At 32.3% G+C, this 18,351-nt stretch overlaps 2 protein-coding genes across 6 annotated transcripts; one reads left to right on the top strand and one right to left on the bottom strand.

Moving 5' to 3' along the window:
• Positions 1 to 1,785: 1,785 nt before the first annotated feature.
• On the bottom strand, positions 1,786 to 4,698 carry LOC126975975 (THO complex subunit 4). Of its 2 annotated transcripts, none has more exons than XM_050824111.1 (4): positions 4,373 to 4,698; positions 3,424 to 3,652; positions 2,795 to 2,983; positions 1,786 to 2,112 (listed from the first exon to the last, which is right to left on the bottom strand). In XM_050824111.1, exons 1-4 carry the CDS (start codon positions 4,571 to 4,573, stop codon positions 1,955 to 1,957), a joined length of 777 nt encoding a protein of 258 aa, XP_050680068.1. In that variant the 5' UTR covers positions 4,574 to 4,698; the 3' UTR covers positions 1,786 to 1,954. The 2 variants fall into 2 exon arrangements, with proteins under 2 accessions (XP_050680068.1, XP_050680069.1); XM_050824112.1 differs by having other exon boundaries at positions 3,424 to 3,637; positions 4,373 to 4,695.
• Positions 4,699 to 5,821: 1,123 nt separating this feature from the next.
• LOC126975967 (U6 small nuclear RNA (adenine-(43)-N(6))-methyltransferase) lies at positions 5,822 to 14,482 on the top strand. Of its 4 annotated transcripts, none has more exons than XM_050824101.1 (8): positions 5,822 to 5,853; positions 6,232 to 6,358; positions 6,438 to 6,651; positions 9,446 to 9,586; positions 10,420 to 10,555; positions 10,705 to 10,821; positions 11,919 to 12,079; positions 13,743 to 14,482. In XM_050824101.1, the coding sequence occupies exons 2-8, from the start codon at positions 6,254 to 6,256 to the stop codon at positions 14,267 to 14,269; spliced, it is 1,401 nt and encodes a 466-aa protein (XP_050680058.1). In that variant the 5' UTR covers positions 5,822 to 5,853; positions 6,232 to 6,253; the 3' UTR covers positions 14,270 to 14,482. The 4 variants fall into 4 exon arrangements, with proteins under 4 accessions (XP_050680058.1, XP_050680057.1, XP_050680059.1 ...); XM_050824100.1 differs by lacking the exon at positions 5,822 to 5,853 and adding an exon at positions 5,932 to 6,136 and having other exon boundaries at positions 13,743 to 14,481; XM_050824102.1 differs by lacking the exon at positions 5,822 to 5,853 and having other exon boundaries at positions 6,233 to 6,365; positions 13,743 to 14,479.
• The last annotated feature ends 3,869 nt before the right edge of the window (positions 14,483 to 18,351 follow it).

Below are 18,351 nucleotides of genomic sequence, written 5' to 3'. Positions count from 1 at the left end.
CTTATGACAGTAATCGCGACCATTATATTCACGAAGCATCCTTACACAAACAATGAATTCAAGCTGTAAAGATTTTATGCATCCAATATAGGATAATTTAAATATTTATATAATCTTTTTATGAAATATTTGATATTTAAAACACTTTTAACGATTTATATGTTGGATGCAGCACCTTACTAAGTTGTTTTGTACGTAAAATAAGTGATTACTTTAACACCTATAAGTTACTTCATATAAAACAATTTGGCTTTACTAGGGGACGTTCGACTACGGATGCAGGTGTTGAACTCATCAGGAATATTTTTGAGGCCTGGGAGGATCAGAATGCCTTTGGTATCTTCTGTGATTTATCTAAGGCTTTTGATTGTGTTCAACATTCAACGCTGGTCAGGAAGCTATGTCACTATGGTATAAGAGGATCTGTGCTCGATCTTCTGATCTCATATTCGTCGAATTAGTAAGTCTTTTGTTGGGCGATGTATATGCTTTTACAATATGATCCCAGAAAATGTACTAAACAAATGTGTTACGAAATTTAAAAGAATTGTTAAGAAACGTTTGTGTGGGTTAATCGTTTATGCTATAGAAAGGTTACTATAGCATAAACGATTTTCTTAATGACACCCATGGACTGGTAATAAAGCGAACAGCCTCAGGCTGTTTTTGTGCGATATCACATTGTAATCCATATTTTTATATAAAAAAAGCCCGCTGAGTTTCTTGCGCCCATTCTTCTTAGGTCTGAGGCAGTCTCTTTTGAATGGGTGGTAATTTTTGACGTTCAATAAGTGATTTTGAATCCTATTTTGAATAAAAATAGTTGAATTTGATCAATATACCAGGTCACCCATATGTACTCGTATAATGATTAATAATAAATTATTTGATAAAAATTGTAAAACACAGCCACATAGTTATTAAGAGAGTCTCTCTTCGCTCATAGTCTCTTGACTAATTGTTAAAAATAATATTCATTTTAATTACATTTACGAACACACTGCATAACAACATCCTTGAAAAACACTTGTCTTTATTCAAACACATGTTTAATTTTGAATCAATTGAGAAAGCTGGTCTAATGAATATATAATAATTTGTTATGTTTTAAAGTGATGATGCGGGACCCGAATCCGCGACCTCTCGCGTTCCGTGCGAGTGCTCTTACCAACTGCGCCAACCGTTCGAGTGACGTATCTTTCTTATATATAAAAATGAATTGCTGTTCGTTAGTCTCGCTAAAACTCGAGAACGGCTGGACCGATTTGGCTAATTTTGGTCTTGAATTATTTGTGGAAGTCCAGTGAAGGTTTAAAAGGTTCAATAAATATGAAAATACTCGGAATTAAATAAAAAAAAAATGATTTTCCTTTGATGTGTCCCCCGTCGTTCAGAAATCAAATAAAAATAATAGTTTAAAATGAATAACTAATAAGAATTTTTATATCTTTCTAACTTTTTCAGGAGGTAAAAAATAAACTTCCGAATTCAATAAAATCAAGCCCGTATTTAAGAAGCTATCCCGGATTAAGTGAAGGACTAACAATGTAAGTGATTCCAAAATTTTGCTCGCGACTGTATTTTGCACACTTGTACCTATATTGAATTTTTTTAAGTACATCATATTATTCAAATAGATATGTTTAAGACTTCCTTAATGATAGGGCTGCATGGCAGAGTCTCTGTATTTCATGTCACCACAAAACCAGTTAAATTGAATTTTAATTCATGTACTAAGAACAAGGTCTCCACTATTATTGGATAATACAATTAAAAAAAACTTCATACCTTCAAATAGTATTTATTTATAACTTTTGATAATGAACATTACTGTAATGTTACATCGAGTCATTTTCATGGCCAAATAAATTTTTATTACAAAATCTCTTGACTTATTACAAAAATACAATTAACTATTATTTAATCATTAACATAATTACCTAGTCTTAATGTATCACTTAATTTCTTTGACGTAGGCGTCAAGCTCTGCATCAAGCTGTTCAGCTGTTGGAACTGGCCGCCTCCCCCCACGGGCCCCTCCCCCCCTGCCACCACCTTGTCCACCTCTCCTTGGTCCACCACCTCTGCCACTATTATTTGTATTTCTGCCACCTGAGCAAACATACAAGACAAAGACTCATAATATGTAAATTCACGAGACAGCATAAATGACAATAAATTATTACGATATACAAGTTTAAAATTTTCATTTTAATATATTATAATTACTTTTACTGTGTTAATACTTCTGTTATTGTTGAAGAACAAGGTTATGTTATTTCATTCTTATTATTACATATATTATTTATTATATTCTTATTCTTATCAGGTCTTTTCATATATCTAGACTTGACATTCAATATTTGATTTTAAAATCCTATTAATGAAAGAATTTCAAAAGATAGTAGGCATGAGGCACCACTCAAAACTTGAGTAGCCTATTATAAATACTTTAATCTATAATGAAAATATTTACATTTAAATAGTTTTCTACAAAAGGTTATCATTACGAAGGTCTGGAATGCTTTGTTGGCCTCAAAGATATAACATATGAATTTAATAATTATACAAAGGAGCCTCCCACTGTTACAAGCATAGAAAGATTTTCTATCTATCCCTGGGTACAAACATCATTGATTATCATGTTGTATTGGAGAGTAAAATCCAAGTGTTTTTACAATAATATTCAGAATGCATAGTCTGAAGCTAAATTAAGTGCATTTTGCTAGAATAACTGCACACTGTACTCTAAATGCAATATCTTAGGTAGCAATTTAAGAATATTGGTTATTACCTCTATTAGAATTTCTTCTTATAGGTCCGCCGCCACCTTGAAGTCTACTTTGAGGTTCTCCCCTGAATGGTTTAATATCTGATGTTGCTAGTTGAATGTTCATAGCACGGCCGTCCAAAGGAACACCATTGTATTGTTTCATAGCCTTTAAGGCATCAGCTCTTCTTTCAAAAACAACATCAGCAGTACCTGTTGATGTTATCCATATTATATATATTAACTGGCTTGAAATATATCTGAGTTACTAATAATTAGATCATAAATAAAAAAAAATTAACAAGAATAGCAACAAGTCCCAATTACAATTGTCATTAGATTGAAATTATCACTGCATATCATTACAGCTGCAGTTGGCCTTTGAGCTATGTGTAAGACAACATCTATTTATTAATGTCATGAGATGCCTCTTCGATTCCCACAGCGATCATTACATATTTTTTATATCTGTTAAATCTAGTAATACCAATATGGACTACTTGATAGATTTCAATGGGACAATTAAAAATTGTTTACAAATATTAGACTGGAAAGTGCATTTTGCACTTTTTTTATATAAACTTTTTTAAATAAACATAAAAATATCAAAAATTAACTTTATTCAATCTAATAGCTTTAAATTTCATACATACCCAATGATCTCCCAGAACGATCATAGTGCACAGCCGCACTTTTAAAGACCCCAAACTCGGCAAATAGTTCCTGAATATCTGTGTCTGAGACACCAAAATCTAAATTAGACACCAGGAGTTTAGTAGGTCCTGTTGTAATTGGTGCACCCCTTTGTGTTTTCTTATCAGTGTATTCATTGAACATGTCATGTTTCCATGTGCTGTTAACATCACCCTGAAATAGTTTTTCCTTCATAGATCATGCCAAGTGCCCGCTGCTGTCTCTGAGTTACCACTCAAAACACTTGGCGAACATTTCTTGTACATGTGATTTAATATAATTTAACAATTTTATAATTATTTAACAATACATATAATGGCAATACATATAATATAATATATTTCACTATGTAACACCACTACACAACACTATATAAAACGAGTTCCCAAGAAATGACTCCTCATCACTTATTTTTTAACGCACAAAATCTCCATAACTAAGGATCACTATGATGACTCCTAGTAATTAGTACATCCTCCATTGCGCCCCAATCTTCAATTTTATTAATAAATACCATGTTCAGGATAAAGGCTTACATCCAAAAACAGTTGAAATACATACAGGCAACAGCTTGTGGACAAAACTATTTTGGTCTGGATTGAACATCATTACGACGTCCCAAATATTGTTGAAGCAAATTCAGAAAGAATAGAATAATAAAAAGGAATTCCGGAGGGGAACATACTATTTGCAAAATATTGACTTTGAGAACATCCAAAATATTAAATGAAACAATAAATATTGCAAATTAGTTGCATCGCAGCTACTTGTATATTTTACTCGGCATGCTGATCCGCCATATTATTTGAACATGGCTTGCCGCATGATTATTTCATTTGGAAATGGTTTGTTCAGCCATACGTCATACGATGATGTTCGCGGTTTTTTCTATTTAATTATTTTATTTACCCTCATGTAATTTGTCGGCTTAGTTATACCACCACGATTTCTTCCTCGTACAACGCCACCTGAGCGGCCATTACGAAAACTTCCGCCTCCACGATTTGATCTTTTTGTATTATTATCGAATTTTCTTCCAGCGCCGCCTCCTCGTCCTTTCTTACTAGCTTTTATTATATCGTCTAAAGCCATATCAATTCGGTCCACCATATTTGTTAAGTATTTTGGATTTACCTAAATATTATTTATATTAGTAAATTTAATTTTAAATTCTTCAAGAATTGCCAGAAATTACTGCAAACAGCAAAATGCAATTTGCAAATGGCAGTTGGTTAAATGGCTGGCACTGGCAAGTGACAGTAGATACTAGAGTAGTTGGCTTTTTAAATTATTTATTTAATGGTACGGGCTGCGAGTCTATAAGCCGAGTAAATCAAAACGAAACCTTGCTAATACTAGTAAATGGCTATGAGTTCAAATAAAATAAAAATGAACGTTAGGTTCTTAATAAACGTTTTCATATAAAAATGAAATTTATTTATTGCGTCGAATACAGTATAGATGTTAAATTTATTGTAGTGGTTTCTATTCGGCTAATTTAAATTAGCATGCAAAACGTTTACTTCAAATTTAAAAAATCCTTAAAACTATATTTTTTTTGTCAATTAACCATTTAAACAGGAGTCCAGTAAATCGATTCGATCGATGATTACGAGTTATTGAGGTATAATATTGTTCTGGGACAGTGGCCATAAACCAGTCTATCCGCTAATCTGGTGGAAGGAGGATTCAATTGAATGGCCCTCTTTAATAAAAGATTATTTTGTTTTACAAATGTACACGCTTCAAATATATACATATTGGGCAATGTCAAAACATTTAACAAATGGAAACAGAAATAAAAATGCTTTTGAAAGAAAGACACTATAAGACTGGAAGACAATGACGAAGCATATTCTTCATGTTGAAGTTCAGTAAAAAACCAGGGATGGAATACTAGAAGTGCTAGAACCATTCGTCATAAGACGTGTATAGGATGATAGTTCCAGTAGCAGTACAGATAAATCTATGGAAATAAAAATTCTGAATCAGATTTTGATTATTATAAATAGTCTGTTATTCTTCATTTATGGCTTTTATTTTTATGTTCACCTAAGCGTTGTAGTCGACTCCATTGTTCTTGATCTGTAGGTATTTGCTATCCCTTCAATATTCTTGGCTGTGATCTAGGTTCTGAAAATAATATGATCCCTTTGTACGTACTAAGAACTCATGTCTCAATAATGTGTGTACAAGAATTATGTAAAAAACCCTTACATAATAATCGGTAAGGAATTATCAAAAAAAAATTGGAATAGTATATTTTTTTCATTCCTACTTTAGTTGGACCACATACCACATGACGTTTTTTTGAATTTGCCGCCTTTTGCAAGGTTCAGCTTTCGTTATAAGCCAGACTATAACTCGCAGAACACTTTTACTCTAACGAGGTATAACTATTACTAAAACTAGTATAAATACTTATTTACCTGCTTCCTATCCCCTATGTCAATTGCCATAAAAAAAACAAAACAATGTGTGAAAGTAAATAGTGATCACAGAACACTTTTACAATTTACTGACTTTTACCAAAGAGTATAATAATATATAGGGAACTTTTTACTTTTACTGTAGTGATACTTCTTACAAACTTACAGTTACATTTACAATAAAATTGACAATTTAAAACTATTTGTTAAAAGCATAAATATTAAACGGACAGATCTTATTAAAGTAATTATTTATAATCAATATTAAAGATATTCTAATTCTATCAACCTTAAGCAAATGAAGTGACATTTTAATCTTAATAAAATTTAATATTTTAGGAAACAACAAAACATTTTTATCATGGCTATGAATAAGTTTATGCATCCAAGAAACATTTATAGAGTGCCACCTGATTTCAAGAAGTTAGCTACATTGTATCCAGAATTTTCTAGCATTTCTCAAGTGGTATCATGTAATTTCTATAATATTTATTTTGTTTAAAACTTTTTTTATCTAAAAGTAATGATTTGTATTTTCTTTGCAGGACATATCAGGGAAAGTTACTATTGATTTTAAGAATCCTAAAGCTCTAAGGGTACTAACAAGATGTTTATTAGTATCCGATTTCAATCTTGATGTCTTCATTCCTGAAGATCGCTTAGTACCAACCCTACCATTGAGGTTAAATTATATATTATGGGTAGAAGATTTGCTTAAAGCCATAAATAATGATTCAGATGTTCTTGGATTAGATATAGGTATGTAACACAACATATTTGTATCTAAATATAATTTAACTGTCCTATTAAATATATGCATTATGGAAAGCTTCTATATATTGTGTGAAGAGTTATTGACTCTATACAGCTAATTAGCCTTTTTTTGATCTAGCAGTGAAAGTGTTGCCAAAAATTTTTCACCACATTATTAATATTTTAAAATAAACCATATTCTCTTTTTGTACCAAAGTTTATTCAACATTCTCATGGTACCTGTAAATAAATTCTAAGTTTTATCGAAAAGTTTACTCAATCACATTGAGGCTTTTTTAATAATTACAACTAACCCCACATCTTCATGATCTTGATGGTATCGGTATACCTTTCTGCAAGGAAGTTAAGAGCTTAGGCTTATATCTCGACAAGAGGTTGTCATGGTCTACCCATATTAAGGAAACCAGTCGAAAGTTTTATGGTGCAGCAGATTCACTAAAATGTCTTACAATTTTTTTTATCCATACCAATAAAAAATATGCTAGCTCAAGCCCTTCTTCCCATTCTTGACTATGAGGATGTTACTTATACTATATCTCATGCAAGGCCAACTTAACAAACTTGAACACCTCCAAAATTTTGCCATTAGGTTTGTTTTTGGTCTACGTAAATATGACCACATCTCCGATTATCATATGAAGCTCAAGTGGCTGCCAATCCACCTTTGCCGGAATATACATATCCTTCACATGCTGTTCCATATTATATTCCTAAACTCCTTCCTTACTAAATCTATCTGATCTGCCAACAACCTCATCTTCCACTGTCATCTCCATAATACTTCATTTTACGAGAAGACTTTTGCTGTAACTGCAGTGAAGTTGTGGAATAGTGTATATTAAGCGTGCTTAAAACTTAAATTCTTTCAAATTAATGCTTTCCAAACACTATTTCACAAGCATATTAGATGTTATGTAACTGTCAGTGTGTATAATACTATTATCAATATGAGGTTATTGTATTTATATAGTATTTGGTAGTATTTTTTTGTGTTTATTTTTGTATAGGTATAAGTATGTAAATTAACTTTGTTTTTTCTTTTTATTTTTTACATTAAACATAAGAATGTAGATATGTAATATTATTGTAATTATTAAATAAATTTAATTAAGTAAAAGAATATTTACAGACATTATTTTCAAGATACCTGTTCTAATTACTTATTGTATCCTGTATTGTTTCTTGGGTTGTCTGGAAGAGAAGGCTTCAAGCGATAAGCCCGCCTATTGTGTACCCATGACTGTAATTATCTTAAGATCTTTTTTTATTATATAAATTTTTTATTTATAATATTTTTAAGTCTGTATGGTACGAAAAAAAGTGTCTATCTATCTATCTTCAATAAGATTTGATGTTAAGTAGATATTTTACCCATCCAGAAATCTCTTATTTACATACTACACAGTATTTGGATTGAGACTAACATTTTGCAGACATATTACTGTCATTATAGACCACAGAAGAATTTCTAGCTTTTCTATGACTGTTGAGATTTTCTTATGCATGCATAAATATAACATTTATCTAAGGGCACATAGTCTCTTGAATACTTAATTTAAATGAATAGGGTATATGCATGTAACTTATATTTAGTTGAACTTTTTTTTTTAATCTTTATTATTATTTATTTTATCTTAAATAGTTTTTTTTATTATTAAATTTGTGCTGAATAATAGATATTAAATATAAAAAAGTGCAATAAATACGCGCGAAATATAAAACATCGAAACACAATGCTATTGGTTGAAGCGCAGTGTGACGTCAGAATCTATCCCAAGAATCTTTATTGTACTAATAAATGTATGGCCGGGTTTTTCCTTCGGTTATACTCCGAAAACTACTGAACCGGTCAGAATAATTCTTGTACCATTAGATAGTTAGTTAGTATATAAAGAACCTAGTTTTTTACCTAGAAATGCCTCAAATTTGGTAATCAACTCTGAGGTAAAAGTTGTGAATCTGGAAACATTATGAAAAACGCAAATTTTATTCTTCAAAACCAAATATATTTTATTACAAAATGAAAGTTACTGATTTTTTATTAACATCATTTACAAATTACCTTTTTAATATCCAATGTGTGCTTTATATGTGCACATGTTTAAAACTTCAATATATATTCTTTTACACTTTGTAGAAACTAATAGATAACATTGCCAAAAAACGAAAGCACTAATAATAGACATTGATTATCACTATAACAAGACAACTGTAGAATCATAAGGATATATCGCAAGTTAGGATATCATCCCCACCATCTGGATGTGTGGCGGTCCTCCACAGTGCGGTTTTCAAGGAGCTTTCTTCCACTTACTACAAAGCTGTGGAATGAGCTTCCTTGTGCGGTTTTTATGGGACGATACGACATGGGTACCTTCAAAAAAAGAGCGTACACCTTCCTTAAAGGCTGGCAACGCTCTTTTGATTCCTCTGGTGTTGCAAGATAATGTGGGTGGCGGTGATCACTTAACACCAGGTGACCCGTACTCTTGTTTGTCCTCCTATTCCATAAAAAAAATCATTAAAGTAAATCAACAATTATAATATATGTACTATCATAAAATCAAGTTATTCGTGAACTTGTAACAGAAAAAATACTTAATTTTAAGAGAGTTGACGACTTCAAGTACTTACTATAGCTACTGTCCACCTTTTATTTGACACATTGAGGACTGGTACTGCATTAAAAAAGGCATTATTGAACACTGGGCTTTTTTTGGGCCAAATTCATAGTAGCTGTTAATTTTCATTATATCTTAAAATATGGTAAATATTTTAGGTACTGGGGCCTGTGCAATTTATCCATTGCTAGCCGCAAAAAAGAATAAATGGCGCATGATTGGAACCGAATCTGATGATAGAAGTTTTCAAATTGCCAATGAGAATGTTGTGAAAAATAATTTACAAGATCTTATTGAAGGTAAGTTTCAGAAGAGTTTGGAATTGTTTTAGGATTCCATACCCTACCTACCCTATTATAATATATATATATATATATATATATATATATATATATATATATATATATATATTATAATAGGGTAGGTAGGGTATGGAATATATATATATATAGATATATATATATATATATATATATATATATATATAATAAGGCTCTGTTTTGAAATGTCACATCATCAGTCTCCCAGATATTATTGCTGTATTGAACGCACCAGGGATTCCCATACTTTTTTTACAACCACCATAGTCAAATTACTTGAAAAAGATGATACCAAATAAAATATTTCCTAGTCATTCGTAGGACTAGTTGGTACATGTAACTGAAACTTATATAGTATCTGGATAATTTCAAATAAGAAGTATTGTTAATAATGGTTGAACTGAAAAACAAAATAACAACAAAATTACTGTCTTCTGTCTGTTAAATATCCAATTTTTAACTCCAATATCTAATTTATTACTAGAATTCCTTATTTTCCATGCAAATCATTCAACCAAAATCAATCAGATCTTTTTATATAAAAGTACCAACTGACCAGACAGACATTGTTCTGTTCATAATAAAAAAACCTCTTGCAGATGGAATTTTGGAAAATCCGTTCTTAGCTGACCACTACTTGGTGAACAGAATATTTCTACCAAATTTCAAGTCTTTAGCTCTAATGGTTCCAGAGAGATAGTGACTATATACATGGAAATCTCTTATACATATATAGATTTATTTCAAATGTTGTATTATTAATTTTGTTGATAATTTTCTCTATCTTTAGCAACGGTTTCAACGGTTTTCAGTGAAAAAGAATACAACAGATAACACAATGGAGTTTCTGTTTGCTGATGACAAATATAAAATATTACAATTTTGTATGTGCAATCCACCATTCTATACAAATTTTGAAGAACTTTGCGAATCTAGAAGTCCAGCAAGGTATTGATATGTTATGTTGCAAGCAATTTATATTATTATGCTTATATGAATAATATTAATTTGGTAGATATTTTCTGATTGCTGATTTTGTGTCTACTACGATTTCTATTCCAAACCAATTATTTAAAATATATTATTACGTTATTTAGGCCACCACCAAAAAACGCCTTTACTGGGTCACCACAAGAACTAATCACTGAAGGTGGAGAGATGGAATTTTGCCGAAAAATGATTGAGGAAAGTAAGAAACTAAAGGATAAAATCCTGTAAGTGATACTTTATGTTTGACACAACTTTTTGTAACTCGGTTACATACATCGACGTAGTTTCATTGTGGGACTACTATATTTATCACGGGTAGTGTTCCGAAGAGCTACAAACTTGGATATGAATCTCACCGCCTCCTCACTACAGCCAGGTTTTCAAGGAACTTTCTGCTGTGTACAAACAAACTATGGAATTTATTTCCTTGCGCGCTTTTTCCAGAACGAAACGACCCGGTACAATAAAAAAAAAGCGTACACCTTCCTAAAATGCCGCGTCACTACTGTGATTGCTATTGTGTTGCAGAAAAATGTGGCGGCGGTGATATATCGAGTGACCCGTACCTACACTGATTTGTCGTTATTCATAAAAAAATTCGAGTGACCCATACCTACACTGATTTGTCGTTATTCATAAAAAAATTCAAATGGGGCATGACAGGGTTCGAATACGTACATAATTACTATATGAACTTTAAAATATAAAAGATAGTACTTATATTGTAATACAATCTATTGGGCCCTTCAGTGACTATCTAATATATAAAATTCTCGTGTTCGCAGTGTTCGTTACCAAAAAACTCCTCCGAGACGCCTAAACCGATTTGTATGAAAATTTACCCCAACATCTATTTTTATTGGCGAATTTTTTTTTCTTTTAATTTTTTTATTAATTTGTATGGCATTACCACGTTTGCTGGGTCAGCTAGTAAATAATGACATTCATAATGTGTTAACACGAGGAACAAACATAAATTTGTTATGCCTACTACTCGGTTGGGCCGAGTTAGTCTTTTGTTGGGCGATGTTTATGCTTCTACAATATGATGCAGGACTAGAACCCGCGACCTTCGTCCGAGCGCTCTGTCTATGTGTCTTGTTCAACTCTCAGGATATGGCTCCATCGACTTTACAGTTGGTAACCTGCTCAACCCCAACAATTGCATATTAGGAAATTGACTTGAGGTGTCGCTCTTTCAAATATAAACATATTTTTTCGAGGCCCGCAAAAAAAAAAGATTGTTTAAATCATGTAACCAATGTCGGTTATTTTAAAACTTGAACATATTATTATTGTTTATTTATACAATTTTTTTCAGAATATTTACTACAATGCTTGGACAAAAATACAGCTTGAAAGTACTTTTATTAGACCTGAAAGCAGAAGGTATCAAGCATACATCTACAGAGTTTTGCCAGGGTAGAGTAACTAGATGGGGGTTGGCTTGGACCTATCAAAATTATGATTTGAGCAAACTAGGTTTGTTGCACATTATCAATATATCATTATCACCTTCCTCCCAAACCCATCACTTCTTAAAGGCTCCCGTAATTCCTCTGGTAATGCAAGATAATGTAGGCGATTACTTTACACCAGATGACCCTAACGAGCTTTTTTCCTAGTCTTCCATAAAAAAAAATCACGCTTCATCATCACTATGTTAATTCTAAAATAAAGCCAACGAAACGTAAGACAATAAATAAAAATGTATGATAAAATTACATGTTATAATTACTCAATTCTAAACGCAGAAAATAATAAATTGATTTGCATATTAGAAGAAAATAGATACTACCACTTACTTGCTTGATATATTATCTGTTGTAGCTGAGTCAATGATATGTGTGTGATATATAGATTATAGTTTTAAGCTTCTCTTCTCTTCTCTACGTATAACGTTTTATGACGGATTTTCAATGTAGTTTCCTCAACTAGTATCAAAAAAATCAAAATTGTTTACTTGATGAATTCCTTTTGATGGCAAAAATCAATATTACCGCTACGGAAACAAATGGCAAAAACTATCTTACTTTTACTTGCACTTTTGTTTCTTAAAAAGATGTTTATGTGCTTTTTTTTGCTTTTTTATTAGGGTCTGTGTTTGTCGCAGCTCACAGGGTACATATAAAAGTAAGAAAAATTGGATACAAAAATACAACATAATATATATTATAATTATATTGTATTGAAATTAAATACAAAGACAATATTGTCTTTATTGAGTAACCAGCTATATTTTAAAGCACTTCCAATCTCTCCTTAGACTCCATTTGATTTACATTCAATGAAGGTGACAATTGAAAACGCGGCTAGTGAGTGTCTTGTAAGTTCTCCTCACGAACTCGAACCATTCAATAGTTAAGCCTCAAGCTTTTTAATCCCATCAATTAATACCTATCTATCTCGATTACCCTGTTTTTGACCTAGGTCTTGATCGGTTCAGTTGTGAGACAAACTTTTAAGCATTCCATTCTCGTTTACCCCTCATGTAAACTACTTGTGTATACAGGGTGTCCCAAAGTTATGAAGGGAAAAAAAAGGAAATCAACAGACAGCGGACTCATTAAAAGATTGGCGATTTGCGTAAGACAAGAGATATCACATTTTGAGCATTTAATAAATTAATTTACAAAAAAATACCCACTTAATTGACTACTTTCTTTTAAAATACTATGTTACTTAAGAAGAGTTATTAGTTTTTGGCTATTCTTTCGATTGGCATCATAAATGTAGGGGTGTTTTTTTTACATTTAAGTCGGTTCGATTCCCAGACGAAACAAGTAATTTTTAGAAAATCTTTGAATGCAGAATTACTAACTTTTGAAAATAACATAAAATCTTCTTTCATTAAAATAGCCTATCTTCGAAATTTAAGGTACTTTCCCTTCATGCCCCATAACCTTTGGACACCCTGTATAGTGTAAAATACTTGTGCGGGGTTGGTTGTTTGGCAAAGTAAGAAATTCCAAGACAAACTCGGGGGTAGGCTTGGGTATGGAGCGCCCTTACAAAGCACATCAACACTCGCCTCTACTTTGATGGGGATCTATAAAACGGAACCAATAGAAATAATAGATGCATTAAAAAAAAGACTACACTAATTAAAAATTTTATTTAATTAAAGTATTGTATTTTTCCGCAGTTCCCTTCCGTGAAAAAGCAAGAAAAAAAACAATTCCTATTACATTTGTTGTGCCAGAGGCAGACACCGCATCAAATACCATGGAAAAAGTATTTGAGAAACTCTCAAGATTTTTAAACGATTTAAATATAACAAAAAATGTCTTAACTAAGCGAAAAAACGAAATCTGCTTTGAAATGACTGCTTTTACAAACACTTGGTCGAATCAGAGGCGGAAAAGAAGACTCCAAAAGAAATTGGAATCTCCAGATTCTAAAAGGGCTAAAATTGAAGAAACTAGCAATTTGGAAATTGATACTACTGAAACAAGCGAAGAATTAGTCCAACAAAGAAGCCAGACAAGCGAATCATTACGGCTTGAAGTAAAAGAAGAGAGTCTGTTTGAAAAGAATCCCCTTTGTCATGCTATGGTCAGATTAGTCCTCAGAGATAATAAATATTGCATCAATATGGAATACATTAGTGGCGATGCGGGAAAAGATGGCCCACATCAGATAGTACAATATATTAAAAATAATTGGAAATGAGCATTAGTTTTATTAATGACCAAGTATCATAGATTGAAAGTTATATAATGCATGATTGAGGCACTGGTAGTAGCAATCACTTGGCAGCCTGATAATACATGATCATTTTTGATGTGTGAATATGTGCAATGTGCATTAGTTAGTTACCTGTACATTCAAAATACTAAAACTGTTTATGACTTGTCAATCAAAATGTGTTACAGTGAAAATAGATTCGCTTTCTTTTCTATATTGTTGTATCTCCGTTAGCAATATTCATCTCTTTTGAACGCTTTGTATGTCAAGATATGCTACTATATTGTATGTACTAGGTAATATATCTAAAATCTAAATTATTTTTATTTCATAGGTAAATCATATTTCACTTGAAATATGTCATTTTTTCATACAGCTCTTTCGGAAGGCAGATTGACTCAGAGAAGAATGAGCAAGAAACTCTAAAGTTGCTCTTTGCAAAACAGATTAGATGTTACAAGTTCTTATTTTTAATGCAATTTACAAATAATTTCAATTACATTATATGCAAAGTGACACAACAAAAATACTCAAACGTCAAAAACTAAACGGCTTACTATTGATGTCAACAGCTATGAAAAGTATGTGACATAAATCATAAATACTTTATTTTGCCAGAAAACATGTAACAATGGGTGTAAATAATTTTACGGTATTAATTTAATCGGCAATTTCTGGCATGCACAATTTTTAAATACTTATTAATTCATTTTTAATTTCATTTCCTTCATTAAAAAATTCTAGTTATTATTATAATTGATTTAACATTAATAAACTCTATGTTTTAAGCACTTAGGTTGATTTAAATTATATAATCAATACTCCAATATGGAATAAAACGTCTATAAGCCATCACGTACGAGTAAAAAAGGAGAATTCCGTGTCACCTTACATAACAGTAAAGCACCAAAACAAGTCGGCAAACGTGTAAATACATTGCCCCAAGCACACACACTAATACAAGCCGATCGGCTGCCATTATGAGACTTGCGTCGCAATAAAATATTTTATAAATGCCGTCGTGCGTTGTGAAAATGTGTAAAAACAATACTATAAAAGTATTTGTTGCCATATACTTTTAGAGACTGAGCGTTCGGAGATTGAATAAAACAAATAATAATAATCCTTTATTCAACTAATAATATGTGGTACAAAATGTTTTTGTGCCCTACCCTCTGCGATAGGATACCCTGAGTTGCAGAGGCTAGGTCCTTCCGAAAGGCTATCCATTATTAAACAGACTTAGCAAACTCACTAAAAAGAGGTATGTGTGTGTGCGTGTATGTGTATGAGTGCGTGTGTGTGGGAGTGTGTGTGTGTGTGTTTTTTTTTTTTTTATTATTTGTTAGCATGTCAAATTGTGCACAAGATTAAATAAATGTTAGTAATTGAACTTTAAGTTTTAATTTTAAGAACATTTTCTGTATCTTCGTATTTTAATACTATTAGCCATGATTTTAAAGATTTTGTTAACGAGAATTTATTTACTTTACTTATATTTTTATTATATTTACTGAAGTAGTTGTAAGCGTATGCCGAATTAAATTCATACTGTGACTGAGCAAAGCCTGTTTTAGTGATTGGGGTACGAAATGTGTTTATTCTGTTATTATCATTAGAATTAATATTACTTTTTACATGAAATCTTGAAATTATTCCATAAATATATTGCTGACGGACACTAAGAAGTTTACTCTCTTCATGTAATTGGTTGGTTGGGTACCTAAACGGCTTATTGAAAATTGTTTTTAGTAGAGTTCTGTGTGCTCGTTCTAACTGAAGCATAAACGTTTTGCCAGCTCCACCCCACGCACAAATGCAATAGGTCATGATTGGAACACAGAGAGATTGATACACCATCATAGTTGTCTCGACTGGTGCCACGTCTCTTAGGTTTCTAAATAATGGAATGAGACGTTTTATTTTATTTTTTGTATTATAAATGTGGGCCGTCCAATTAAGGTGTTCGTCTAGCGTAACACCAAGGTATTTTATGGTTTCCTCTTTGGCTAGAATGTTACATTTACAATAAGATCGATTGTTTTTCCGGTTACAAGGATACGTGTGTATTGGGAGAGTAAATTGTCCGTCAGGATTATTTCTGTTGGAGATATTGAAGCACGTATATTTAGTCTTAGCAGTATTGACAGTTAGTAAACTATTTTCCAGCCAAGACGTGATTTGGCTCAATCCTTCTTCAGCTAACGATTTCACGTCATCCCACTGATTTCCATGAAATAAAACCACAGTATCATCGGCAAAGCAAACGATACGTCCTGATGTGGGAGAAATCTTACAAAGAGGGTTGATGTAAGCTAGGAATAGTGTAGGGTCCAAAACACTTCCCTGGGGAACTCCATAGTCAATGGTGATAAGATCGCCTATCTTAATACACTGCTGTCTTCCATTAAGATAATTTTTGAACCAGTCCAAAGCTATTCCTCTAATTCCCAAATTGGAAAGTCTGTTGAGTAAGATAGGAATTGAGACTGTATCGAATGCTTTTTGCAAATCTAGGAAGACGCATATGCATTTATTGCCACTATCTAGGGTACTAGTGATATATTTAGTAACCTCAAGTACTGCATCCAGAGTAGATCGATTTGACCGAAAACCAAATTGGTTTTGCGCAAGTAGCTTGTATTTTTCAAGAAACTTGGTTAATCTGATATTAACTATTTTTTCCAAGATCTTACTAAAAACACTCAGCAATGATATGGGTCTATAGTTTGAAGCAACTTTTTTGTCACCACTCTTATGAACCGGAATTACAACTGCCTGTTTAAAAACCTCTGGGAAAATGCCACTAGAAAGACTTGAGTTGATTAAATGAACAAGCGGTTCTAAGAGTAAATTCATAAATCTTTTAACAAAATAAGAGTTAATTTTATCATAACCTGGAGCACTTGCTGATTTAAGTTTGAGGATAATACATTTCACTTCGACAATATCAGTAGGGTATAGCATAAGAGATCCGAGAGGATTATTTAAGGCCATATCAGAGCAATCAATTTTGTGTTCGCCTAGTTTACTAAATATTGATGAGGTATGCTTGAGTAGAATGAAGAATGTGAGGAATATGTGGAATATATAATTTATGTCAGTTACACGATTTATATACAAAATCCTTAAAACTAGTTAACCAATCACAATTATTACTTAAAAAATATTTACAAGTTTAGAAATTACACACCAATAGTAAAGCTTACATTTTGACCAATAGTTAAACGTTTAATTCAATAAGAATTGAGAGAATAATATAATGTGTTCTATCTCGCTTTAAAACTAATGCTATCGCAGTAAGCCGGGCAGCGAGCGCTTGTGTAAACTCGCGTCGATGCTCGATCGGCCGATGTGAATGACCACTCACTCCTGTTGCTCATTGATTAAAATTGAATGAATAGTAATCAACGCGCTTTAGTAGAGTACGCTCGGCCTTGCTGTGAGATTGTGAAACGCGGAGCACATGACTGGTCACGTGAGTATATCTGCGGTCTTCGAGTGAACGTGACGATGCTTGTACTTCGATGAGATGACCATTGCTGATCTGCATGATTCTATGACTTGATGTACAGCATTATGAAATGGTTCTTATCAGAGCTAATATTACGGTATATGACATATGTTCTTTTAAGATCGAATCTTTCGGCATACGCTTATTACAGTTAATATGCACGATTTATATTTCTACGATCTATAATGCTACGAAGTTAGTTAAGACTAGTTACAAGTTAGATATTAGACATTTATATTAATTGATTTTATTGGTTGTACGTAAAGCTACATACTTATGATTATTTAAGGGAGAAAATATTGTGTAACTGGTATCCCCGTAACCGCACACACACTAGCATAATGGTGCTTCACTTGTTATTATCACGGCGCGAAGTTCTTTTATTTTACTCGTCCGTGTAAGACATGTAAAAAGATCCTTCTTAAATACGAGAGCTGACAACGAGTACGGGTCACCTGAAGGTAGGTGGTCACCGCCGCCCATGATCTGTTGCTTCGGAATAACCCATGTCGCGTGGAACCGGAAACACCGAGCAAGGAAATTGATACCTTTG

This window comes from Leptidea sinapis, chromosome 38 (assembly GCF_905404315.1).
Source record: "Leptidea sinapis chromosome 38, ilLepSina1.1, whole genome shotgun sequence".
NCBI lineage: Eukaryota > Metazoa > Arthropoda > Insecta > Lepidoptera > Pieridae > Leptidea > Leptidea sinapis.
This window is presented reverse-complemented; position numbering and strand designations above follow the sequence as displayed.

Bases quoted from the DNA above. Each gene is read 5' to 3' on its own strand.
- LOC126975967 (XM_050824101.1), top strand. From the start codon at position 6,254: ATGGCTATGAATAAGTTTATGCATCCAAGAAACATTTATAGAGTGCCA. The intron at 10,556-10,704 runs GTATTGATATGT...TACGTTATTTAG, and splicing joins GAATCTAGAAGTCCAGCAAG to GCCACCACCAAAAAACGCCT. The intron at 12,080-13,742 runs GTTTGTTGCACA...ATTTTTCCGCAG, and splicing joins TTATGATTTGAGCAAACTAG to TTCCCTTCCGTGAAAAAGCA.
- LOC126975975 (XM_050824111.1), bottom strand. From the start codon at position 4,573: ATGGTGGACCGAATTGATATGGCTTTAGACGATATAATAAAAGCTAGT. The intron at 3,653-4,372 runs GTAAATAAAATA...TGATCTATGAAG, and splicing joins AGCCGACAAATTACATGAGG to GAAAAACTATTTCAGGGTGA. The intron at 2,984-3,423 runs GTATGTATGAAA...TAACATCAACAG, and splicing joins TCGTTCTGGGAGATCATTGG to GTACTGCTGATGTTGTTTTT.